Here is a 27,080-nt window from a genome sequence, read left to right on the forward strand (position 1 = left end):
TTGGTGGCCACAAATGGACAAATGTGTACAGACTATGATTGCTTCTTGTGTGTCATGCCAATACAGTGACAAAACAGCAAAGACTGCAACTGCACCACTTACACCTGTGGAGCTGCCAGATGGACCTTGGGAAAAGGTAGCTATTGACATATCAGGACCCTTTGAATGTGCTACATGGGACTGCCGCTATGCCATCGGCCTCACAGATTATTACAGTAAGTGGCCAGAGGAGGAATTTGTTTATTCTGTCACTACAGATGTCATCAACCGCTTCCTCACTTCAGTGTTCAGTCGTGAGGGAAATCCATCCTACCTGGTCTCTGACAACGGATGTCAGTTTACCTCTCATGCGTTTGCAACCTTTTTGAGAGAGAGAGATTATTTATTTGTATTTAATCGTTTATTTAGCAGAGACAATGCACAGTAATGAACACTTAAAACATTAAAATGTGTCAAGCGTAACAGTGTCAGATTTAGCTTGGAGCTCATTTCCATCTGCAGTCCCTCACATAAAACATTTAAGAAAATTACATTTTACAAACATAGCATTAACAAAATACATGATATGCAAAAAGTGTAAAAGAGCAAGAGCAGCATACACAAGTATTAAGACATGGTAATACAATATAGCAGCAACGACATATAAAGTGCAAGAGAAGATACAAGAGATACATAAAGTGCAAGAGGAGATACGTGTTAAAGTGCATTTAGCGGTGATTGCACGTCTGTTTGTTTCTCAACCATTCTCTGAGTTGACCTTTAAAACTATTGAGAGTGGGACAATCCCGTAACTCAGTTGGGAGGCTATTCCACAATGAGCTGCCTTTAATGGAGAGGACATTTTGTCCAAAAGTGGTCCGTCTGCGGTGGACTTCAGTCTCCTCTGGTTTCTGACCTAGTGCAGCGTCCAGTGTGTTTTCTGTGGATGAATTCCCCTAAGGGAGGAGGAGGGGGGGGGGGGGGGGGGGCAGTCCATGTAAACATTTATAAATAAAACACATACTTTTAAAAGACTTAAACTTGTCAAAACTCAAGAAATTGTGTTTTTCAAGGATGGTACAGTGGTGGTATGAATATGGCTTTCATATTGAGCACCTGCGCTCCAGTATCTACTATCGGAGAGCAAATGGAGCTATTGAGAGATTCAACAGAGTACTGAAAGAATGCATACAAACTGCAGAGAGAATGCACATGGAAACAAGCAGTGACAGAGTTCTTACAGAACCATAGTGCTACACCTCATGCTACTACTGAGGCTACGCCATTTGAGTTGTTGAAGAGTAGGATAATGCACACTAAACTGAACACTTTCCCTGTATCACACACAACCAAGACACACAAGCAAGTGGAAGAGACTGTGAAACACGAGCAAAGGAAAAGCAAAGAGTACACAGACAGGAAGGTTGGGGCAAAAGTGCCCATGTTCCAAGTGAATGATGCTGTACGCGTCCGAAAACCTCAACATGTGTATAAGGGATCATCCAGGTTCACAGAACCCCTGACAGTTGTTAAAAAGGTTGGACCGAGTACATACCTTCTCAGTGATGTACGAAAGTGGAATTCATCAAAGCTTGCACACTTTCCAAAGCAGGCTTTAGCATGCAAAAGTGAGGACAATAACAATATGCTTGATGGACTCATGGTGCCAGAGAACGTGGTTCATAATGCACCTGAACAAGGTCCAAGACGAAACCTGAGAGTCAGAAACCCACCACAGTGGTTGACAGGTTTTGTAAGATAAAACAAAATGAAAATATGGACAAACAGTAATGCCATAACTGAGAATGTATTGATAGTGTTATGTGAATGTAAGTATTGATACTGTTATGTGAATGTAAGTATTGATACTGTTATGTGAATGTAAGTATTGATACTGTTGTGTGAATGTAAGTATTGATACTGTTGTGTGAATGTAAGTATTGATACTGTTATGTGAATGTAAGTATTGATACTGTTGTGTGAATGTATCCTGTTCTGAGGACTGAGTTAAAGAAAAAAAAAAAAGTAAAAATATATATATATAAGAGTAATCTGAGTTTGCATTCAAGTCTTGCACTAAGAACCAGTAATACTTTATGGTTTAATATGTTGATGTCATTGTCTTGAGTTACAGGACGCTGTGTTAACTACAATATTTCATTTTACTGAGTTACATACAGTAGGAGGTTATTCCTTCAAGAGAAGGGGACATGTTGTGTCCTGTTACTGTAGCCAGACGGCGCTGTTGGACAGAGAGTTGATATAGGATGCCTGAAGGTGGAAGTTGGATAAAGAAGAATAAAGATGGAGTAAAGGATAGCACACGTGCCTACGGCTCATACTTTCTACCTACTTGCATACCTACAAAATACCACTAACTTCCAGGTTCATACTTTGGGTATTCTAGTAAAACATTTGTACATGCTTTAATGTTACACAAACTTTCTTTTCTTTGTGTCTGGATACCTGTTTCAAACACTATGTTTTAGCTGCTCAAAAGGGTTTTACTTTCAAGGCAAAGGCTTGAGTCCATGTTCACCCTCTGATGGCGTTTACTGCAAACCAAAATGAACTGAGACACATTCAGAATGTTTAGAGCTGCTTTACAATTAAAAAAGCTTTATATTTAAAAACCTCACTTTTCAAAAATCACTTTATAGTCTAAAAGGCATTACCTATATTTTCCAAAAAAAAAGCGTCTTGTCATCCAGGATCTTGCATATATTCCGGCCAAACATCTCTCGCCAAAAATCTTCTAAATGTCACCCAACAAGAGGACATACCCTCCATTACAAAGTGCACCATGATGGATGTGGCTGAGGTGGAACTGTTCTTAGGAAGGTTCATGTATAAAGAGAACTGAGCAGTGTCAGAAGCAGGACTCTGTTCATTCCTATATTCCACAATGTGTTTTGACAGAAATACGACTGAACTGACTCGACTTCCAGCATCAGCCTCCATGGCGTTAGAACAGGACTTATTATTGGAACTGAAACACTCAGGTAATCTGAACAACACAGTAACTGAACTCTTCAGAAAGAAAGGAGGATGGTTTTTGGGAACAAATAATCAAACGTATTGGTGAGTAATGGCTATAATTACTTTTATTTAACATTGTTGATATTTTCTTGTCATTTTATGAAGTAAATATTGTTGCTTCTGCTAGAGATGATGTGTGGCGCAGCAGTGAAAGGAGGCTTGTTGAATTGTGTTGTTTGGTGTTCTTGCTTTAGTAATGGCATTCATTCTCTCTACATTAGAAACCTGTCTGTGATGCAGCGCCCTGTTATACTGCGTTAATGTATCATATTAATGGTTTCTATAGCCGTGACGTCATAATAATGCTATTAGGAGGTGGATTCATTCAGGTAGACACTACTGAAGGCCTAGGTGGGAAATGCACGGCCTGTTTCTGTTTTCAACATAACTCATTTGAAGATATTGTGAGACAAAAAAACTATAATTATGATGCAAATAAAAAACACATTTTTGTATGAAATTTCATTAAAGGTCATTTTTTTTATTGGTAATTTAATCTTGATCAGAATTCAACAAAAGCCAAACATTTTATTATTATCTCCCACCGGCCAAGCAAATACATTCAATAGTAAAAACCCTAAACATATTAAATTCATAACCATATATAACAAGGAAAAGCATTACATTCTCTATCTTCTATCAAAATGATCGTAACTAATTGATTATTCAGATCATTGTTGCAGCTGAATTCTGTAACACGAGGACTTTGAGGAAAGAAACACACTTTTCTCTGATAAAAGCCGACACAGCAATTCAGCTTTAGAGCTCATCCCTCTTCTTCTCCTCCTCCTCGTGGAAGACTTGTCCATCCGGCTGCTTCCTCCAGGCCAGATGGACGTTGTCGTCCAATCCCTGGGCCCTTAGGTTCTTTTTCGCCTGACACACAAAAACTCATTATCATTATCGTTCCAATAAAAACAGATGATTTATCTTTAGTTCACTCATCTGAAATGGTAGTTGTTCCCCTTATTTCTTCCAGTGTAAAGGCTTACCTCAGGTTATGGAATAGTATTTGTACATGTTCCTAATGCATTTGGTGGCATGTGGCTAAGTTTCTGCTATTTACTTCTGCACATATTTACACGTCTTCTTACTAAATGCTTGGGTCCTGTTATTTGTGGCCAAAGTATTGAATGTATAATGGATATAGAATTTCATTCATGTTCATCTTGGTCCATTTCATTCGTATTGAAATTCATTTACTACATTTTCTTTCATTGAATTCATTATTCTTTAATAGTTATTTATTTGTTTCCTACCTCTTTCGTCTCTTGTTCTCATGTCCTGTGAATTTCCTTTCTGGTGATTGATGATTTTGCATAAAAGTAGAAAACATGATTTACCTCCACCAACATCGCATCCAGAAAGGCTTGGTCGTTCAGATCCACACCGTTTGGTTTCTCCACCCTCACCTTTATCACAGGCAGAACAGCTAAAAACACAAACAAACTTCATCAGTCACAACATTTATGATTGTTTATTTTTCAACAGACTCAATATCATCACTTGCTTTGACGTAGCTGTGAATTTTACTCACGTCTGTAGCAAATGAATGGTTTCTCCACTTCACAGTCCAAGTCCTCCCATTTTCCAGAGTTGTCGAAAGCTGCAGCCACACAAACCTTTGAAGCTCTGTAGTTAGGTTCATTTACTGCCCAGTACTTGAAGGAGGAGTTGCTTCCATCGGACCACTTCCAGGAGTCTCTGTAAAGGCCAATCCAATAAGCCCCTCCAGGAAACAGCTCAACAAGCTGCTGGTTCTCCGCCCGGTTTCTCACACTGGCCAGGTCTGTGTGGTGTTCTCTGCAGTAGCTCTGGGCCTCAGTCCATGTCATTGTGCTGTCAATGTGGACAAATGCTGCATTCGGCCCTGAAAATGGACCCCAGAGAAGCTGAGTAGAGGCACCACAACATACAGCCTGACATCAATGCCACATCTCTGGTGGTATTGATGCCTTTATAATATAAAATATTACATTTAAATCCCACAAAGGTGTACTTTGTAATTTGTAGTTCTTGGGTTTTTCAACACATGAATGTTGGCAAGAAACTTTAGTAGTATCAGTGGTGGAATATTCAGATCTTTTAGTAAAAGCAGGAGCACAACAATGTGAATATACTGTGTTACAGGTTAAAGCTTCATTCAAATTATATTGATTCTATATTGTTCTTATTCTGTTTAGCACAGATGTATAAGATGTAAAACGTACCTACAATTCTAAAACAAGTTTGCAAAGAATTGTATATACATAATTTCCTTTTACGTTATCATTTAAATGAAACCATGTGAGAATGTTAGTGAAAAGGGAAATGTCTTTAGTGGAACTGCTAACAAAAGAAAAAAAAGTCACAAAGAAAAAGGTTGGGAACCGCTAGTTAGATAAAGACCAATGCATTGTATTTCAGAAGCTTAAAATATGATTTTAAATGTGTTATATTAATTTTAAGTTTATATTCTTACCTGTGACATCAAAGCAGAGCACCCAGAAGTAGGTATTACAAGGATAATCATGCCATGCTCCACCAGAATAAAAAGTTGTGCATTGTTCATCGTGAAAGGTGCCTGGTTCTCCAGGCCCCCATTGTCTGAACTCCGTCTCCCCCGGTCCGTAGAAGCTTGGGTCTGACATCGACCACTTCCAGGTGTCCCGGTCCTCGTGCAGCCCTATCCAGGCTGACTGAAAGCAAGACATTGTTATAATTATTACATCCTGTTGAAGCTTTTAAAGCTGCTGCTTAAGAAAATGTGTATGTTTAATAAAGAGAAGGTTTGTTTGCCTTTATGAGACCAGCCTTGGTACATGGTGATCTGATGGGAATCCCCTCAAGTCAACATTCATTTACAGCCTTGTTACTCTGAACCTCTTCAACTTTATTACAGGGTTTTATGCTATAGCTTTGGCTTAAAACATTTTCAACTCTGTTTTAATACTCAGGTTCCCATAGGACTTTCAAACAGGTTTAGCTTTCTGTAATAATCTCTCCTTTTTAAATTTGACTCTAAAATAAATGTAATTCATTTGAATTGAAAGACAGAGAAAAGTGACCTCACTTGTTTGTATTGGCCTGCCATGTTGTTCAGGAGCTCCACAACCTCCATGCTGTCTACAGTGGCCAGGTCTGTGTGTTTCTCTCTGCAGTATCTCTGTGCTTCAGACATGGTCTTTGCTTCAGAAACAAAATGGTACTGACGTTCAGCATGTGAGGAGACAGCGCTCAGCCCTGTAGAGACACAGACACTTTGATTAGATTCAATATCAATTACTGAACCAAGTTCTCCAAATGACATTAAAGTTAAACTGTAAATTAAACAACTTAAGTAATTGTCAGTGGGAAACCACAATAGAAAGTACTAAAAATTGCTAATGGGATAACATATTTTAAATACAAATAATAATTACCTGAAAGAGCGATGATGATCAGAAGAACCTTTTCCATCCTTGTCTCTTCCCTGTTCCTCTCTTTTGGAATGAGACTGTAGAGGTGCAGCTGTTGACACTATACATAGGTAAAATGCAAAGTGGATATGGAACTGACAGCTTTTTTACATCAGGCTTATTTACTTACATTTGCACATGCATTTACAAGGAAAGACCAATAGAGTAATATGGGCGTAGGACTGGTGATGCAGCAGGAAAACCAAATTCATGCCCATAAACAAAAAAAATACAAAAGGTCTGAAACAACACTGATCATTTTATATAATAATACATTTAAAAGATCACAAAACCATTGTAAGAATTATTGCACTAACAGTAAGAATTATTGCACTAACTTCCAGCTTTATACTTTGGGTATTCTAGTAAAACATTTGTACATGCTTTAATGTTACACAAACTTTATTTTTCTTTGTGTCTGGATACCTGTTTCAAACGCTTTGTTTTAGCTGCTCAAAAGGATTTAACTCTCAAGGCAAAGGCTTGAGTCCATGTTCACCCTCTGATGGCGTTTACTGCAAACCAAAATGAACTGAGACACATTCAGAATGTTTAGAGCTGCTTTACAATTAAAAAAGCTTTATATTTCAAAACCTCACTTTTCAAAAATCACTTTAGAGTCTAAAAAACATTACATACATTGTTAAAAAAAAAGTGTCTTGTCATCCAGGATCTAACATCTCTAACCAAAGATCTTCTAAATTTCACCCAACAGGAAGACATACAGTGGAGGAAATAAGTATTTTATATTTTTTTATATTAGATTTAGTAAGTTTACCCACTAAAAAAGAAATTAACAGTCTATATTGTTAATGGTAAGTTTATTTTAACAGTGAGAGTAAGAATATCAAAAAGAAGATCCAGAAATTGACATTATATAAAAGATAAAAATGTATTTGCATTTAACTGTGGGAAATAAGTATTTGATCCCCTTGCAACACTTGTCTTAGTACTTGGTGGAGAAGCCCTTGTTGGACAGACAGAGGTCAGACGCTTCTTGTAGTTGGTCTCCAGGTTTGTGAACATCTCAGGAAGGATTTTGGTCCACTCCTCTCTGAAGATCCTCTCCAAATCCTTAAGGTTTTGAGGCTGATGCTTGGCGTCTCAAAGCTTCAGCTCCCTCCACAGATTTTCTATGGGATTAAAGGTGGGGTATGTAATTTATTTCAGAAACACTTTTTGTTATATTCCATGGAATGCTCTTAACATCCCGATAGCAATGAATATATTAAATGCTTTGACAATAAATACATTAAAAAAAATGTCATCTGTGGAAGCCGTGGTACTGTAAAAAGCACGACCAATTATCTGAGCCGGCCCGGCTAAAATAACTGCTGGCCTACCTGCCTGTCAGCCTTCCATCTCGTGCACAAACTTGTCTCGTGCCCTCATTGGTCATGTGAGCGTTTGTGTGTGTTGGAGGAGGGGCTCTATAAGGAAGTCTGAAGGAAGGGGCAGATTTTTTTCGGCTGCGTACTTTCAAGTAGCGCACTCGAGCTGGTTTCTCCATTCTTACCTACCCTACCTTTAAGACAGATAACAAAAGCGATAGTTATAAATATCAGTGGCGAACCGTGTCTATCACAACTGGACCTTCTGTTGCACTTGCCATTTCAACGTTAAAAACAATAAAACGGCATGAATTGCTTCGTCGCATTCATCTAGATCCTCTGGCCGTTTCTCAATCGCAAGGATATTGGCTTCCAAGCCAATATTTCAAGGATGCTCCGTCATCAAGTGGCGCAACAGGACCGTTCCAATGTCCAGCATACTTGGAATTCCACCGAGGCCGCGTCCTTGGTTTGGGGGAAATTTCGAGGCTGCACATGGCCAAGTCAAGTGGACTTCGCGTCCTTAAAATCCCCACAATGCTTTGTGCACGGACCAATTTCCCCAAATCTGTGGCGGAAAATGTAAAGTGGGGCCTCTCATATGACGCACACCTGCACACTTGCTAGCCTGTTCCACTCTTCGTTTTCTGAATGCCAGGAAGGATTCTTGCCTAGCTTCTGAAGGAAGTGACTCGGAAGACATGTGCTACCAAGCAAGCGTACTCGAGATTGAGAAACGGCCTCTGTCTCGAGCCAGTTAACTAGCGGGCCTTCGAGAGTACCCTGGAACCGAGGGAAACTCTGAAAGAATACGCCCATTGGCTACAAATCAATATATGATTGGTTGATCAAAGTGTCAGTCCAAATGTACGCTCTCATTCAGTGCAACGGCCAGGGCATTCTATCAAGGATGCAGAATACCTTGGTTGAAGGATATTCTACCCGGAGACCCAGAACAAGATCTGATTGGTTGCTTTCTTTTCTAACACAAAACCACTGAAATGCGTAGTGCATGGTCCGAGAAGGACAAACAAAACAACGTAACACTGTAATATTACAGATCAACAACACAGATACGATTCTCATTTATTCATTTTATGACATTTTATGACATTTTATGACATTTTATGACATTTTATTTATATAATTAAATCAATTTTTTGTTTGTTTTATCTGAGTGTTCCAGGGTATTCTCTGAATACCTTGAAGGCCCTGACGGTTCGCCACTGTTAAATATGTTATTTTAAAAATCAGTGGTCCATACCTCAAATAAACTGACAGAGGCAGTGGCGACCGACATCGTTAGGATCACTTTCAGACTGATTTTAAACGAGAAAACCGCTTTGCAACATCCGGCAATAAAAGGCATCAAGTCAGGGTGTCTTGAGTCACTGTTTAGAAATGACTTTATCGTTCATTAGAGGGGAGGCTCACATTGTTACGATTTTAGTTATAGTAATACTTCTTTGTGTGGACAGTCATTATGAGTCTACAGTCACACTAGCAGCTGAGTGAGGATGTACTTGGGCTAACAGGCTGATAATAAGGATTATTATTACTGACATTACAATTCCTCCTCTTGGGACTATGAGAGTCTGCACCAAGTTTCACATCCAAAAGTTTGTCAAGATATTTCACTAAAGAACTAAACAATTAATCTCATGATGGCTAGAGGAAAGGTCATAATTTAACTTCTTGAATGCATCTTCTTGGGACCCTGGATATCTGTTGAGAATGTCGAGGCAATTTAAATACTGTTCGAGATATCAGTCTGAATCACCAATTTAAACCCAATGGTGGCACAAAAGTAACATTCAGAGGTTCACCAAAGTCAGTAGGATTCATCCTCTGGGGATCATGAATGTCTGTAATGTAAGTAATGTATTTTTATATATTTGGTTGATAATTAATAAGACTAAAAGGTCAGTCTAAGTCAGTAGTCATTACTGGCATGGGCTAATATTAAAGATTGAAATATAGAAATGATAAGAAAAAAGAATAGTTACTTTATTGTTCTTTATGTTTTTTAAGTAAAGCTCTAGTTAGATAAATAATGGCATGTGAATGAGCAGACTGCTGTCACGCATGTTTGGTGCTAACAGTTATCAGATATAACATTCAAATGATATGTTTGCATATAGTTAGGAAGGCCGGAGCAGCGCAACAATAGAACAACCCTGAGGCTAAACCTGACAATACATCTGTTCTCTTTGGATGAGATAAAACACTGTCAAAATACCACATTAAATAAGTCAAAGCCCTGCATTGAAAGGATTAAATAAATAAAATGTTGTTATTACAATCGTGAAAATGTACTCAAAGTATACAAATTAAAAGGGTACTCAATGCACAAAAGTGGCTTCTTGAATCTTTTTGTTTTTATATCATTTGAAGAACCAGCACCTTATCGTGGTGGAGGGGTTTGTGTGCCCCGATGAACCTGGGGGCTGTGTTGCCTGGAACTTTGTGTTCCTGGTAGGGTCTCCCATGGCAAATTGGTCTCAGGCAAGGGGCCAGACTAAGATTGGTTCAAAGACCTCATGAAAGACGACACAAGAAGTGAGGATACCCGGCCCGGAGGAAGCCCGGGGTCCCCTTCTGGAGCCAGGCCCAGAAGGAGGACTCGTCGGTGAGTGTCTGGTGGCCGGGCTTACCAAGGAGCCTGGCCGGGCTTAGCCCGAAAAGACAACGTGGGCAACACCTCCGCTTCTCCGTCCCGCGGGCCCACCACCTACAGGAAACAGCGATGGGGTCAGGTGTGCTGCCAGAAGGGTCTCGACGGACCAGACCTGGGCGGCAGAAGCTGGCTTTGGGGACGTGGAACGTAACCCCTCTGGGGGGGAAGGAGCCGGAGCTTGTGCGGGAGGTGGAGTGTTACCAGTTGAATCCGGGCCTCACCTCTACGCACAGCGAACCAAACTTCTTGATAGGTGTTGGACTCTATTCTTCTCCGGAGTAGCCCAAGGTGTGAGGCGCCGGGCAGATGTGGGGATACTCACAAGCCCCCGGTTGGGTGACGCTTTGTTGGAGTTTACCCCAGAGGACGAGAGGGTCGCCTCCCTACGCCTGCGGGTTATGGGGGGGGAAAACTCTGAGTGTTGTGTGTGCTTATGCACCAAACAGCAGTTCAGAGTATTCGTCCTTCTTGGATACCCTGAAAAGAGTCCTGTATGGGGCTACTGAAGGGGACTCCTTAGTCTTGCTGGGAGACTTCAACGCACATGTGGGCAATGATGGAGACATGTGGAGGGGCGTGATTGGGAGGAACGGCCCCCCTGATCTGAACCGGAGTGGTGGTTTGTTACTGGACTTCTGTGCTAGTCATGGATTGGCCATAACAAACACCATGTTCGAACATAAGGATGCTCATAAGTGTACGTGGTACCAGAGCACCCTAGGCAGAAGGTTCATGATCGATTTTGTTATCATATCATCGGACCTGAGGCCGTATGTTTTGGACACTCGGGTAAAGAGAGGTGCAGAGTTGTCAACTGATCACCATCTTGTGGTGAGTTGGGTCGAGTGGCGGGGGAAGCCTCTGGAAAGACCTGGTAAGCTCAAACGTGTAGTGCAGGTGAACTGGGAACGTCTGAAGGAGGCCCAAGTCCAGGAGGCCCAAGTCCAGGAGGTCTTCAACTCACCCCTCCGGAGGAGCTTTTCAGGCATCCCTGTGCAGGCTGGGGACATTGAACCAAAGCCTCTATTGCCGAAGCCGCGGCGAGGAGCTCTGGTCTCAAGGTCTTAGGTAACTCAAGGGGCGGTAACCCTCAAACCTCCTGGTGGACACCGGGGGTCAGGGAAGCCGTCCGACTGAGGAAGGAGGCCTTCCGGGATATGTTATCCCGGGGGAGTTCCGAGGCAGTTGCAAAGTACAGACAGGCAATGTTTTCCATCACTAGAGCCACATAACTGGCATAAATATTGAAGATAATGAAATAGAAATAAAAATGAAAACTCACTCTATTGTCCCTCTACTGTACATGCTTTTGCTTCAGTCTGAATCTCAAATTCAAACCCAATGGTGGCACTACAGTAAAAATCAGGGGTTCCCCAAAGTCAGTAGTCATTACTGGCATTGGCTTAATATTAAAGATTGAACTTTAGAATTATAGGGAAAAAGAATAGTTGCTTTATTGTTCTTTATGTTTTTTAAGTAAAGCTCTAGTTAGATAAAAAATGGCAGGTGAATGAGCAGACTGCTGTCACGCATGTTGGGTGCTAACAGTTATCAGATATAACATTCAAATGATGTGTTTGCATATAGTTAGGAAGGCCGGAGCAGCACAACAATAGAACAACCCTGAGGCTAAACCTGACATCTGTTCTCTTTGGATGAGATAAAACACTGTCAAAATACCACATTAAATAAGTTAACGCCCTGCATTGAAAGGATTACATAAGAGTCAATATCACCATACGGTGCATTTGAGACTTCCCCATTTCCCCAAAAAATTCTGATATTTTCCATTGAATTTCATATTCAATGTATTAAGTATACGTTATGCTGTTAGAAATGGATGTTGGTCAAGCTCCCACACTTTTTATAAATGAACTGCAAATACATGAAAACAGCTAAATGTATCCACCCTGTCATGGACAAAATTCAAAGATTTAATACATTGTAATTACATAGTGATTATAAAATGTACATTTTCAGAAAGCTATAGTCCCTTTCTTAACAATATATTTTAGTTAATGGAAAAAGTATTTGGATAATAATGAAATTATGGCAAACTATTTGTACCATGTCCACCCTGTCATGGAAGGCTTGCTGACAGGGTGGACATGGTACAAATAGTACCATCCAGTAGTGAAGGCCGACTCTGAGATAAATAGGGGGAGCCAAAACAATCGTGCATATTTGTGTCACACAGATTAGAAATGTTGAGTTTCTGTAAATAAAAGTTCTTGAAATAAATAATAGTCATTGTTCATTACAGTTTCTGAATATTTGTTTTATATTTGTGAATATCTCTGGGTGTTGCCGCCATCTGTACGTGGCAGCGCTGCATTCTTTACGCTACTTACATTGCTATGGTTACGGCAGGCAATGCTGGCGCGGTATTTGATATTTACATACTGATCTTTCTTTTAACTCTGGTTTTATAATAAAAAATATGGCGAAACGAAAACAGCCAAGCCTTGCAGCTTTTGGATTCACAAGCAAAGAAGCGAAGGAGTCGAAAAATGACAAGGTGAACGGAACCACTTTTAGTTGGCCGGCTGTAAGCGGTGTTAGGGTCGAGTTTGACAGCTCCACACCGAGGGAGAGGCCTGCCGATGTAGAGCCTGAAGAGGCTTCAACAACGGCAACAGCCGCCGGCGCCACCTGCGCTAGCGAACCTTTCCTGACGATGCCCAGGACCTGCCTTTTAACTGGACACAGAAAAGATGGAGTGAGTGGAATGAAAGGTATCTTTTAAAAAAAAAAAAATAATTGGATGTGAGATTTGCAAAGAGGCTGTGAAGCTGACAATTGAGCGGCCCGGCCAAGCAAGGAGGCAGAGGCAGAGAGTTAAAATATAACCCGGTGTGGGCATTTATTAATCATTGGCACATGATTCACAGCCTCAATCTGACTGTTACCCGTTCACACATTCACCAGCCACCAGGATCTCACACCCACACACACTAACAGGAAACACATAACCTAAATACCCACAGACTAATCAATCAACAAGACACAGGTGAGGGGGGAGGAGACAACACAGGGCACCAGGTGCACACAATCAGCAGTAACAGACATGGGGGAAGGGGAACACTTTTCAGAATAAAACCAGCAAACAGAGACAGACAAACTAAAACACAGACAGATGCACAAACTACATACACTTCGCCACCAACGAAGCTACACAATCAACACACTCTCACTCCCTAAACGTCCAGGAGCGACGCTTTGATCAGGGTCCCGTGGCGTGCAGTTGGGACGCGCCGAGGCTCCTTCAGCTTCATAAACGGACGCAAAGAGCTTTCAACTGATTGCAATGTATTCCCATCGGCGGCGGTATTTGACGCTCATGGAAGCACCGCATCGGTCCATGTCGGCGGCCCTTAAAGGCAATGTGAGCGTCCATTCCCATTGGATAACGGAGAATTGTACACCCGGAAGTCACTATTCTCCTTACTGTCGATTGATTTTACAGTGATATCTGCACTACTCATCAACTCAAAAACACCAGATTATCCTTGTTAATTGCACAACATTGATTGGTTTAAATTGTGTGCAATGCTTTTGTATTTTTCCCCTTCGATTTGGAGAAACAAATATTTTTTCGGAGTTTAGGATGGCAGAAGACACTACACTACCCAGAATCCTCGGCTATCATTTAGGACTACAGCATGTGCTTTGTTTGACAAACCCCGTGATTAGTTCTCAAGCTCTGTGAGTGGATGTTGGAGTGGCAGTGCGCGAAGTTTACATCGCGTCAAGCAGCACTTGGAAATGGAATGAAACCCATCGACGGCACACTATCCAAATCAAGACTCGAACGTGTCCTACCCCCACCCCCCCCCCTCAAAAACTGTATATAATAGCTATTTTGCACATCCCTTTCAAGATTTCAAGATTTTCAAAGGTTTATTGAAATATCATATACACAACTACGGTGTAGTTATGCAATGATGACAAACTTGGGTCACAGGTTCCTCAACAAGAGATCTATCAATATGTGTGTACCTCCACCATTAAACTGTCATAATCTGCACATTTCTTATTCTATCTACATACATCTTATAAGAGTATAATAAATATGTATAATATCGGTTAAAATAAGTGCTTCAACATAGTTAACATTGCAGGAAAGTTGATTGTCAAGTCCCAAAACAAACCATGCAATATATTAAACGTTAAGTACATTGCCTTTAAGGGCCGCCGACATGGACCGATGCGGTGCTTCCATGAGCGTCAAATACCGCTGCCGATGGGAATACATTGCAATCAGTTGAAAGCTCTTTGCGTCCGTTTATGAAGCTGAAGGAGCCTCGGCGTGTCCCAACTGCACGCCACGGGACCCTGACCAAGCGTCGCTCCTGGACGTTTAGGGAGTGAGAGTGTGTTGACACAATCCGTAACGGAGGCCGAGATCTATGGCCCCAGAGATCACCTCCGTTACAGAGGCAAAAAGTATATTGATCTCCCTGCCGCTCGCAAAAAAATCCACCTGAGTGCACCTTTCACAAGAATGGATTCAGGGAAAAGTCAGCAGTGATCAACAGAATAACCTGCGGAAAAAGATTTATAAGCACCATAAGAGCCAGGCACACGAAAAAGCGATCGAGATTTCGGAGATGAAAAAAAAGATGTCCTTCCAAACAAGGTAGGCCTATTGGCAATCAATGTTGATCGCATGCAGGAAACATATACATCTTTCAGGTCTGCCTATATGATTGCCAAAAAAATAAATAAATAGGGCTCCCCTGAAAGCAAATGGGTAATTCGAACACTGACTATAGCTTTCTGAAAATGTACATTTTATATTATTTATGGAGGCTTGCTGACAGGGTGGACAATGACAGGGTGGACATTTTTGGCTAATGAGCATGGTGGACAGGCGACAGAGGTCCACAGTTACCCCGCAGCGAGGCTCCCCCCGCCCTCCTGTTGACAGTTCACGAGCGCCAAGCTCTCTTCAATGCGAACCACATAAAACCAACATCAGCCGTTAGCTGTTAGCACTCAGACTGTCTGTGTCATGGCGAATACAGTCGCTGGTTTATTTATGTCTGTAGGCCGTTGTTGTGAGTGTGGACGGTCGGAGCATATACTGCGTTAGCTTAGCCGATATCCATTCAGAAAACACGCATTTTAAAAGGTTTTTCGCCTGCCATCTTGTCTGCAGACTTGTCAAAGCATTAATTCATGGTTTTTACTCACCGGTATCAGTATGTTGTTACTTCGGCATCATTTTGAAACGTGTATTGCAATTTATGATATCACTGACACAAGGGGGGGATCTGACATTATTATACATAATTACATTTGACTCAAGTGTTTCGTCAACTTAATGTTTAAAATAACACTTCGGCATCCAGTATGTGACAATGTACGTGTTGCACGACCAGATACGGCTCGAGAAGCTGACTCAGATAAATGAGGCGAGTAAACACAGCTGACAGCCGCCGTGAAACTCGAGCGATTATTCGAGCCACAGGAAATGCACGCAAATACAATCTTTTATATTATTATTATTAGGCCTATTAGAAACCGTCAGGGGAGTCTCAAAAAACCCACACACGAATGCACAGCTTCGAGCGATCCATGCACAGAAAGCGGGTTGTGTTTGCAGGTGCAGCGGTTTTAAACGGAAAACAAATGTGTGGATCAAAAATACATATGTAAAACTGTTTTCTGTGTAAAACTTGTATTTACATGTATATGAAGCGGAACACATGCGACACAACCCTCTGAACAACACAACCCTCTGATGCGTTTGTGGGTAGCTTGGCACGCTACTTCCCTGGAACCGTTGCTGCTTCCAGTGTTTCCTCCTGAAGTCTTTGATCACTACCCAGTCACCGGGCTTGAAGTGGTGTTGTGGCGCATCAGCTGGCGTCGGCAGTACGGCTTTCAGAGTGGATAGCTGAGAGGGAGACTGAAAGACTTATACAGTAGTTCAACAAAAGGTAACTTAAATTGTCTCAACTTTCAGAAACATTACATTAACAGAATAATATTATTTAAATCTGTGCCAGTTCGTCTTGTGCCTTGTGCCATCAAGAGAGCCAGCTTTTCACGCCGACAAATATTTGTAGCTGCTTTCACAATGATGCTATTCTCTTTTTATTAACCAGTAAAATAGATCTTTACAGGATCAGAATATTTTGAATATTATTAATCTTTATGGCTTTGTAAGAGTATATGTCTCTATTTAACATAATGGACATGCTTATCACACTTGTTTCAGTCTTAAATCTGTATTGTCAATGTGCTTTGGCAATAGTATATGTTTTAATATGGTCATATCAATAAAATGAGTATTTCCTGATATTCTTCTTTTTTTTTGTTGATATAAAATGATGTGTGACTTCTTCAAATGATGTGTGACTTCCTCAAAAAGATAAAGCATTTAAAAATTCCAACCAGCAACCACACTTTCCTCGGTCACATACTTCAGGATACTTGCTGCAGAGCTGACCTTCTAGGAAAGAGTTGGCATTCCCATGAGCAATGGAGGAAATCTATGCCAATATTGACGATGTCCAAACCCTAAGCTCAAAATCATCAACAATACAAGAAGGTAAGAGTGTCAGTCAGAGTGCACTGTGGATTTGGATGTACTGTATTACTCCCTGGTTTTCTCTGTGTTCAGGTCCCAGGAGACTTCTCAGAGCGTCTGTTCTCGGTCTGGGGCTGCTGAGTGTTTTGCTGCTGGCTGGACTCATTGGCCTCGCTGTCCACCGTGAGTCTTCCTTTGAATACGTTTAATCATTTATCAAGTAACTGAACGTATAGTAGAATGTGTGGAGTCATTAAAACCCTTGAAAAGACGCAGAGGGAGGGAAGTTATCTTTTATCACATGCATCAATACAAGCAGTTGTTTGCAACTACAGGCCTCCTCCTATTTCTATTATTCTTTATTTTCTCTTCGGGGAAAATCAGGAAATATTTTGTTTTGTCTCTTGATTTCAGACCACGACGTGACTGAAGAGAGAGACCGACTGAAGGCCAGCCTCACCGGTGAGGTGTACAGGCTTCAGCGTTTGATGAACAAGAGTGAGTGGTATCATGTGGGGGGTTTTGCATAGTGTTTTGCATAGTGTGTGTCTGACTATTGATGCTTTCATAAAATAGTTACACAATGACACTTTTCATTAATGATAATCAAGAATTCGTTTTTAATGACTTAGTTGTGAGGGATTTAATTTATAGTTTGTTTTATTTTTCTTCCCCCACCGTCATGCCCCATACACTTGTGTAGGCCACCATATTTATATTTCTCTGTAAACTATGCTTATGGCCAGTTTCCTTGTCTAAATTACTTTTAATTTAAGCAATAGGAAGAATAACTGTGTGTGTGTGTGTGTGTGTGTGTGTGTGTGTGTGTGTGTGTGTGTGTGTGTGTGTGTGTGTGTGTGTGTGTGTGTGTGTGTGTGTGTGTGTGTGTGTGTGTGTGTGTGTGTGTGTGTGTGTGTGTTATTATTATTATTATAATAATAATATTAGTAGTTTGTTCCAGATAATTGCAGCATAATAATAATAATAATAATAATAATAATAATAATAATAATAATAATAATAATAATAATAATAATAATAATAATAATTATTATTATATTATAATAATAATAATAATAATAATAATAATAATAATAATAATAATAATAATAATAATAATAATAATAATAATAATAATAATAATAATAATTATTATTATTATTATTATTATTATTATTATTATTATTATTTATTATTATTATTATGCTGCAAATATCTGGAACAAACTACTAATATTATTATTATAATAATAATAATAATAATGATAATAATTATAATAATAATAATGATTATTATTATTATTATTATTATTATGATTATTATTATTATTATTATTATTATTATGATTATTATTATTATTATTATTATTATTATTATTATTATTATTATTATTATTATGATTATGATTATGATTATGATTATGATTATGATTATTATTATTATTATTATTATTATTATTATTATTATTATTATTATTATTATTTCCAGTCGGTCTAGTAACTAACATTGAGATTTTGCCACTGTCTGTGTTTAAGTGGATGTATTTAAATCCCCAAAAAAGAGAAGTAGTTGTCTCTTTTGATCCCTCTAAAAATGCTTAATAAATACATTTTCATTATTATTACAAAAGTGACATATAATGCACTCAAGAGTTCCATATTTCAGCTGTTAAAGCAGTAAATCAAAAAGATCTTACAACTTTTACAGCCAAAACGTGTCCTGAAGGATGGAGGAAGTTTGGTTGTTCCTGTTATCTCCTCTCTACTGAGAAAGCTTCTTGGGAACAAATCAGAGACTGCACAGCCAGCGGAGCGGATCTGGGGATCGTAAACAGTTTTGAAGAACAGGTATTGTGTGCTGCTTTAACACTTGTGATTGTATAACCCCCTGCTTTTATCAATCAATAATGTTTGTATTGTACATATACTAGCAAATGTGTCTATCAGCTATAATGATTACGTCACAACAATGATGTTAATTACATATTTCTGAGCTCGTAAAAAGGGAAAGGTTATCTGAATGTTGATGTCCATCCCAGTAAACTGCATTTTTAATTTGTGAACAGGAATTCCTCACTAACATGACCAAGGAAATCACTTGGATTGGAAACGTGGAAATGGGTGGATGGATCTCCCCTGAATCTGATGTAAGGCTTTACTTTGGTTTTAATGACAGACGCTGGTTTATGTTGTGACCTTTCTAAATGTTTCACATGTTTCTGTAATAGTAGTTAACACAACACAGGATGCATTTAAACGTAGGGTGTCTGCCCCTTTCACCAGAAGATTAATTTGGGTATTAAGAAAAGAACATGGCTGTATTACTTATAGTTATTTGTATTTGATGTCCAATCTTTTAGGTCATCTTGTTTTCCTGTGATGCCTGATAATGGAGGAGGGGATCCACAGTGGGGTGAAGAGGACTGTGCACACATCTCTATTTTCACCAATGGGTGGAACGACCAGTCCTGTAGGGACAATGTGCATTGGGTCTGTGAGAAAGAAGCTTAACATTGGTGTCTGTTTGGATACTACACATGCAATCATGCTTTTACAATTTAGTTGAAATCGAGTTATTTAAAACTATACAAAATGCCTGATTTCATGAATAGGAATGACTTTGCTCGAATTGATAAATCACATTTATTTAGTGTTTTTGTTTAGGATTAAAATCAGTAATAAATAAATAGTCATTTAATTAGTTTTTGCCAACTTTTGTTTGCCTCAATTAAATTAGTATTTGTATTAATCCTTTTCAAATCTTATGTAACGTTCTTATGAACTGGAAAGTCAGAAAGCCCAACTGCTTCAATTTCAATAGATGGCTGGAGGACTTCCTAAACATCTTAAGTATGGAAGAAGCTGCTTTCTCCCTGTTATATTTGGTTAAGCCAGACAACAGGCTTTGGGATAAGATAAGGGCTTTCCTGGACTCAAACCATCTCGGCTGCCAATAATAAATATAATAATATTAATAAATTAATATAAATTAAGAGAAATAAGCCATGAAGAAACAGAAAAATAATGGTAATAATAATGAAAGAAGAGCAATTCAATGGGAAATGTATTTATTTGACTATTTATCTATTTATTTATCTATTATACATTTTGTGTTTTATAATAATAGCGAGGAAACAATTAAGTATATCTATATTATGAAGCAAATATGCATACATAACATGTAACTGACAATGTAATCCCCCCACCCCCCCACCCTTCATGTTATTGTCCTGTGATGTGTGTGAGCCGTGTCCTTGTCCTTATGTTTTTGTCTTTGAAAATGTCTAACAAAATATAAATGTTAAAGGTGGGGTAGGTAAGTTTGAGAAACCGGCTCGAGATACACTTGTTGTTATATTCCATGGAATGCTCTTAACATCTCGATAGCAATGAATATCTTAAGTGCTTTGACAAAAAATCCATAAAAAAATGTCATCTGTGGAAGCCGTAATACTGTAAAAAGTACGACCAATCATTTTAGCCGGCCCGGCTAAAATAACTGGATGGCCTACCTGCCTGTCAGCCTTCCATCTGTGCACAAACTTATCTCGTGCCCTCATTGGTCATGTGCGCGTTCGTGTGTGTTGGAGGAGGGGCTCTATAAGGAAGTGGCAGATTTTCTCCGGCTGTGTATTTTCAAATTCTAGCGATCTCGAGCCGGTTTCTCAAACTTACCTACCCCACCTTTAAATCCTTTTACATAAATAAATTGTCATTTAATTTGTTTTTGCCTACTTTTGTTTGCCTCAATTAAATTAGTATTTGTATTAATCCTTTTACACATCGACATAAAAACAGCTTATTAAAAACATCTGCTGATAAGCCCACAGTTCCTGAAAGTTATAATATTGAAGGTGCCTTATTGAGCAGAATATGATAACAATAAGAAAAACTGTCAAACATTATTGAATAATTCAGACATATACAACAATACTCTAGTCTCAGCATCGGTCTAACTTGTTCAAACATGTAAAATAGCCTGTGTGTTATACAGTATGTTTCCTAACAATGAGCTCTTGTGGCCATGTGAGTACAAATCTGTTGCAGGTATTTAACATTCATAGGTAGCCTACCAGCCACTTTGTACATAATGTAAGAACTAGTGCTGTCAATTAATACAAAAATGTATGTAGAAGAAGAATTGGGAGGGATGAAACCCTCTTTAATGGTCACACATGCAGAGCACACAGCACACAGTGAAATGTGTTCTCTGCTTTTAACCCATCCTAGTACCAGGACAGTGTGTGCGTAGATGCAGCGGACAGACAGGTCTCAGTTGGTTTGGTGTCCTCTGCTTACTTTTAATACTTGTAAATAAAACTTTTGGCCCGTAATTTATTTTCCTCATTGTTGCGACCAGAGGAGGGGGGGGGATATATCCAGTCTCTGATAGTATTACGTTATTATGAGAGTGCTCTCATACTTGTTTGATTCTGAAATTGTATATATATCAAATATATACATATGTGGGTGTGTGTGTGCGTGTGTGTGTGTGTGTGTGTGTGTGTGTGTGTGTGTGTGTGTCCGCATCTGTAGCCTGTTATTGTCTCATTATACCGCACTGTGAATGAATTAAAAGTAAATATATAATTCATCATGAACACATCTGTCCATCAGACAGAGGGCTGCTGTGCCTCCTGTCATCATTAATGGACGTCTCTTTAAAATGACCGCTCAGAGGAGAGGAGTCCCCTCCTCCGCTCCTCCGCTCGCATCTCCTGTGGGCGGGACTAAGACAAGAGGATAGGAGTCGAGGAGGGGAAATCCCAGAAATGAGATACGGCCTAGTACCAGGAGTCTAGTACTAGGAGCAGTGGGCAGCTATTGTACAGCACCCGGGGAGCAATGGGAGTGAGGGGGGAAGGGGGATGTCCGGTGCCTTGCTCAAGGGCACCACGGCAGGGCAGGAGGTGAACTGGGACCTCTCCAAGTAGCAGTCCACACTCCATATTTAGGTCTGGTCAGGGACTTGAACCGGCAACCCTACGGCTCACAGTTCAAGCCCCTACTGACTGAGCCACTGCCGGACATGTGTGTTTATCACAATAATATTCTGGGACTTTAACTGCAGGATTTGCTCATGTTTCATTTAAAAAGTAAAGTAAACTGTCTTTTATTTGAAGTGAATTACAGTACTTTAACACAATGGACATGATTATCACACTTGTTTCAGTCTTAAATCTGTATTGTCAATGTGCTTTGGCAATAGTATGTTTTAAATATGGGCATGTCAATAAAGCTTATTTGAATTTGAGTTGTTACGACACAGAAAACACCAGAATTTAAACTATGAACATTAATATAATTTCACTAATAGTTAATGGCCTAAGCAACCCAATTAAAGAAGTGCTTACACAAATGGAACATCAAGGTGGAGATATTGTATTTATGTAAGAACACATCTGTCAAAAGTACTGTGTGTGTGTGTCATTATGTTCAGGTCCCAGGAGCTCAGAGAGATTTCCCCGAGCGTCTGTTCTCGGTTTTGGGCTGCTGAGTGTTTTCCCGCTGGTTGTTCTCATCGGACTCACAGTCTACTGTTAGTCTGTTTTATAAGTTAAAGTCATTTTGAATTTGTAATTTTGGAGACTGAGCGTCTCCAGGCCAGCGATCAGCAGCTGTCCTCCATGACTGAAGAGAGAGACAGACTGAAGGCCAACCTCACCGAAAAGACCAGAGAGGTGGACAGGCTTCAGAGTTTGTCCAAACAGAGTGAGTGCTTTTCTATTTTCTATGTGTTTTACTCTATGTTTTTATGTTTAGATGCTGTTGTTGAATTCTCTTGCTCACTGTGTATTTTTAGGTTACAGCACTTTGTAACTATGTTTTGAAAGGTGCTATATAAATAAAGTGTATTATTATTATTTATATGGTGATCTACAAGATACATTTCCCAGGAATGTTTTTTTTATCATCCTTTTTTTATGTCATGTCAGTCAAAATGACCGCCTTTATTGCAGTATTTTTTAATTTCCTTTATTAAGCAATTGGACTTATAGTACCGTGTAAGGAATCATAACAGACTCTAAAAATGATGCAGAGTGAGAGAAGTTTTACCCTTTGTCCCATGCAATAATACCGATCTATCAGAATAGATCTTGGCTTCCATCAACAATAGGCGCTTTCACACCGGAGTACTTTTCCCCGTACTTTTCCCGTTTTATTTCCGATAGTTCCTGGGATTTTGCGTTCACACCAAAAAGAGAACTTAGTTCATGAGAACTTTCCCCCCTTTTTAGTCTCTGCTAGAGAGGTGGTACTATCCTGGGGAGAAAAAAGTTCCAATATCAGATTGGCTGGGCGAATTGCAAACCACGCCCCGTAAAACTCTGAAAAGTTTTTGTGAAGCCACCATTATTATTTCGCATTGGCATTATTAGCATTAGGATTAGCCCAGTGCACCAACGGAGAGAGACTAACTTATGGCAACACAAAAAATAACATGGGAGCGGTGGAGTGATGAGGAGGTGTCGGCGTTCTGGCGATTTACTCGGAGCTGCTGGGAGTCCCAGCAGCTCCTACTGAAGCCAGTCCCCAACTACGGGGACTTCCGGCCGAGGACTCCGGGTGGCAGTATATGCCGTGAAGTTGTTTGCGGCCTGCCAGTAAACCCAAAGCAGAAGAAGAAGAAGAAGTGACGTCAGCGGCTTCATTTGCCTAATCCTCCCTCAGGGATTTATTCCGGTGTGAACGTGATCTGCTCCGGGGAACTAAGTACTGGGAACTAAGTACTTGGTGTGAAAGCCGCTAATGCTTATTGAATATTTATTTTTCAAAATCACACAAGGGACAAGAATGCTCTCAAAAGTTGAATATTTCAGCAAGGAGTCAACAAAATCTTACAACTACTCAAAAGAAGGTAATAAGGCATGTCTTGTCTTTTTTTGCAGAGAAAACGTGTCCTGCAGGACATACGTATCATTTAGATTAGATTACCAAAATTAAATGCATGATTTATGTCTGAGTTAGTTAGAAGGGAATAGTTATCTGAATGTCGATGTTCATCCCTGTAAACTTCATTTATAATATGTTTAAGATATCAGGACCTTTTATATTAATATTTTTCTTTTACAGAATTTAATTACCAGCATGATCAAGGAACCAAGGCTCCGGTGGTATGCCGTGTTATGGATGCCCGCCAGAAGGAAATGATGATCCAAACCTAACTCTGCCGTACAGATCATTGAAATGTCTGTCAGTTTATGCTTTACGCTATGGCGCGCTACCGTGAGGTGCAGTGGGCATGCATAACACGGCGCTAACGGCCCCTACACACGGCGGCGTGCGTTGACGCTTCTGTCCATTCACTTTGAATGGGGTGACGTCACGCTTCGCCGAACTGCATTGTGGGAGCAAAGCGTAGCTTTTCTCGCCGTGCTCGCTGCAAAAGTAGAGCAATGTTCTACTTTTGAAGCTTCGACGGAGGCGTCAGCCAATCAAATCCCGCTTATGCAAATCTGCCAGTACAAGCGCTAGCCAATCAAACCATGTGTATGCTGGGAGAGCCAGACCGCAGTTCATTTCCTCATATGCCAAAAAATGGAGGAGAAAATAATCGTAGCGGTAGGGAATCACCCGGTGCTTTCAGTCCCTGTTCACCTACCGGGATACAAACCGGAGGAGCCAGGCATGGAGGGAGGTGGCAGAGACAGTGGGTGAAACTGGTAGGTTTTCGCCTGTTTGGGGAGTTTATATCCAGTGTACTTCGTTTGAATGGACAGCTAGCAGGCATAGACAGTATTTAGCCAGCATGTAATGTTGCGTAAAATAGCACCATAGACATTAATGTCATAAATGTTCATCATATAAAGTGTGACATGTAAAACGTTTTATGCAATTGACAGGAGAGATTCGTGTGATTGGTTGTTGGTCGTGTGCTCTTCCCCCCCGTCAAAGTTGTGTACAGACCGAAGGGTAATAATGGATTTTGACGGAAATGTTACGATTTTCTTACGATTTTGTCTGTCAAAATGACGGGCAGCGAAAAAGTCTATATTTTATTATATAAACTGTAGCATATCCCTCGGAAAGATGGTCGTACACTTGACTGATGATTTCAAATGTATTGAAAACTCCAAAAACCAACGTAAGAGCTACACAAAGACTCAAAACAACAAATACATTTAAGCGACATCCATATGAGCATTACTTTAGAATACCATTAAACAAGTGAACTTCAAATAGTTAGCGAAGTTATAATACATTATATAAACAAATTAAGACACACACCACATTTTTACATTACAGTCACACTAACACTAACCATGTGCCTCTTCAGGGGGTGCTAATACTTAAAGGGGACCTATCATGCAAAATGCACTTTGTACGTCTTTGATAAATGAATATGTGTCAGGGAACTCACCAAGTGTCAGAAAACACAACCCTCTCTCTTTTCCTCCATACCCAAATCTCTAAAAACGGGGCTGCAACGGATCTGATACAGACTGATACAGATTTGAAAAACGGGGTGCTCCGCCTATATGGACAACTCTCCACCTATCAGGGGAATGAGAGGTTGCGTGGCATGGTAACAGCATGGTAACATGACGCTCGTGCCTCGCCCCCCTCCTTTGCAGGGGGGCGTGGTCAGCTGCAGCTCATTTGCCACAGAATCAGCCCTTGTGAAGACAGGGCTGGAATAGAGCAAATAGAGCGAAATGAGGCATGGCTAAAATGCATGATCTGTTTGGTATTTTGAAAAAAAAACTTCACAGACATGTTTTATATAGGTATGGCCCTACAATATATTAATCAAATATAGCATGATAGGTCCACTTTAAATGTAAACTTTGTCTTTTGATATCGCCGTTAATATCTGTACTTTATCTCCGTTCTTTTTCTCCGTCAAGTTTTTACTTTGGGAACAGTAACTTCCTGCTAATAGCGCAAAGTCGCCTTCAAAATAAAAGCACGTCTATATAAAACAGGAAGTTACGTTAAGACATGTATACAATTGCAATGAAAGCAACAAAAACAATGCCATCTCCTTTTCAGGTTCAAAGAACACAAATTAGGTTATTTACATAAACTATTCATATTGCAAAGACATTTTTTAAAGGGAAGACGGACATGGATATGACCCATGTGATTTGCAATATCGCAAAAATATCGTATCGCAATATTTAGCATATTGTAGAATCGCAATACTATCGTATCGTGACTTAAGCATCGCGATAGTATCGTATCGTGGGGAGCCTTGATATTCCCACCCCTACTAGAAATACATAAAGCTGCATTTATTATGTTTTGGCCACATGAGGAAGCTGTGGATTGCTTGATTGGAATCAGAAGTAAAGGTCTGTGTTTCGATGCCCAGCTCATACAATTAACATGTTGTTGTGTTGATGTGTTATCGAACCCCACAAGCAATTGGCTTAACCAAATGTGTGGGGATTTTGACAAATATGAAGAAGTTAAACTTTAAACATCCATGACTTAAACACTTAATCAGCCAGCCTTATTTTTCTCAGCTGCAGCTCAGCAGATTTCTCAGCCTGGACTCAGCCTGAGACAGCGGGACACGGCGAGGCCCGGCCCGGGCCCGGTCCGAGCACACACACAGACCCACAGCCAGGCTGCGGGTGTGTGTGTGTGCTCCGGCCGAGCTCAGGCCGGGCCTCGCCGGGCCTCACCGTGTCCCGCCGTCCCGCAGACCCCATGCAGCAACCAGGAAACAACAACACCAGCAAGCCAACTCACACTGTCCGCTCCAGCAGCGAGCCCCGCAACGTCCCGCCAACACGGCACCCAGACCCCACGCAGCATTCTCATCTGTTTGTCATTACTGGTGTCCTTTTCTGGTTGCAAACGCCATTGTAAAACATAATCACTGTTGTTCCGCTGTAACGGTGGTGGACTCATCAGAACAGATTGGGCGAGCTGACCAATCAGAGCACAGTGGGCTCACAGGGAGGGGGGGGCAGGAGCTCCAACAAGCCGTTTAGGACAGAGAGTGAATACACATACTATACAGAGATGCTGTATGAGAAACCAATGTGAGTTTGGAACATTGCACAGTGTAAATCTATTCTAGTAGACCTCAACAATGGAATTATGATCAGTAGAAATGGCCATGACATG

The 27,080-nt window shown here is 40.3% G+C and overlaps 3 protein-coding genes across 3 annotated transcripts; 1 reads left to right on the forward strand and 2 right to left on the reverse strand.

Annotated features, from left to right (window-relative positions):
- Positions 1-3,461: 3,461 nt before the first annotated feature.
- On the reverse strand, positions 3,462-5,004 carry LOC117478593 (lectin BRA-3-like). Its single transcript, XM_034125601.1, has 3 exons — positions 4,556-5,004; positions 4,362-4,450; positions 3,462-3,894 (listed from the first exon to the last, which is right to left on the reverse strand). Exons 1-3 carry the CDS (start codon positions 4,851-4,853, stop codon positions 3,778-3,780), a joined length of 504 nt encoding a protein of 167 aa, XP_033981492.1. The 5' UTR covers positions 4,854-5,004; the 3' UTR covers positions 3,462-3,777.
- Positions 5,005-5,188: 184 nt separating this feature from the next.
- LOC117478573 (E-selectin-like) lies at positions 5,189-6,504 on the reverse strand. Its single transcript, XM_034125577.1, has 4 exons — positions 6,420-6,504; positions 6,071-6,240; positions 5,480-5,696; positions 5,189-5,193 (listed from the first exon to the last, which is right to left on the reverse strand). Exons 1-4 carry the CDS (start codon positions 6,454-6,456, stop codon positions 5,189-5,191), a joined length of 429 nt encoding a protein of 142 aa, XP_033981468.1. The 5' UTR covers positions 6,457-6,504.
- A 9,728-nt stretch (positions 6,505-16,232) lies between these two features.
- On the forward strand, positions 16,233-18,884 carry LOC117478574 (C-type lectin domain family 4 member A-like). Its single transcript, XM_034125578.1, has 5 exons — positions 16,233-16,408; positions 16,869-17,022; positions 17,095-17,184; positions 17,416-17,499; positions 18,709-18,884. The coding sequence occupies exons 2-5, from the start codon at positions 16,953-16,955 to the stop codon at positions 18,882-18,884; spliced, it is 420 nt and encodes a 139-aa protein (XP_033981469.1). The 5' UTR covers positions 16,233-16,408; positions 16,869-16,952.
- The last annotated feature ends 8,196 nt before the right edge of the window (positions 18,885-27,080 follow it).

The sequence above is a fragment of the Trematomus bernacchii genome, unplaced genomic scaffold, assembly GCF_902827165.1.
Source record: "Trematomus bernacchii unplaced genomic scaffold, fTreBer1.1, whole genome shotgun sequence".
Taxonomy (NCBI): domain Eukaryota; kingdom Metazoa; phylum Chordata; class Actinopteri; order Perciformes; family Nototheniidae; genus Trematomus; species Trematomus bernacchii.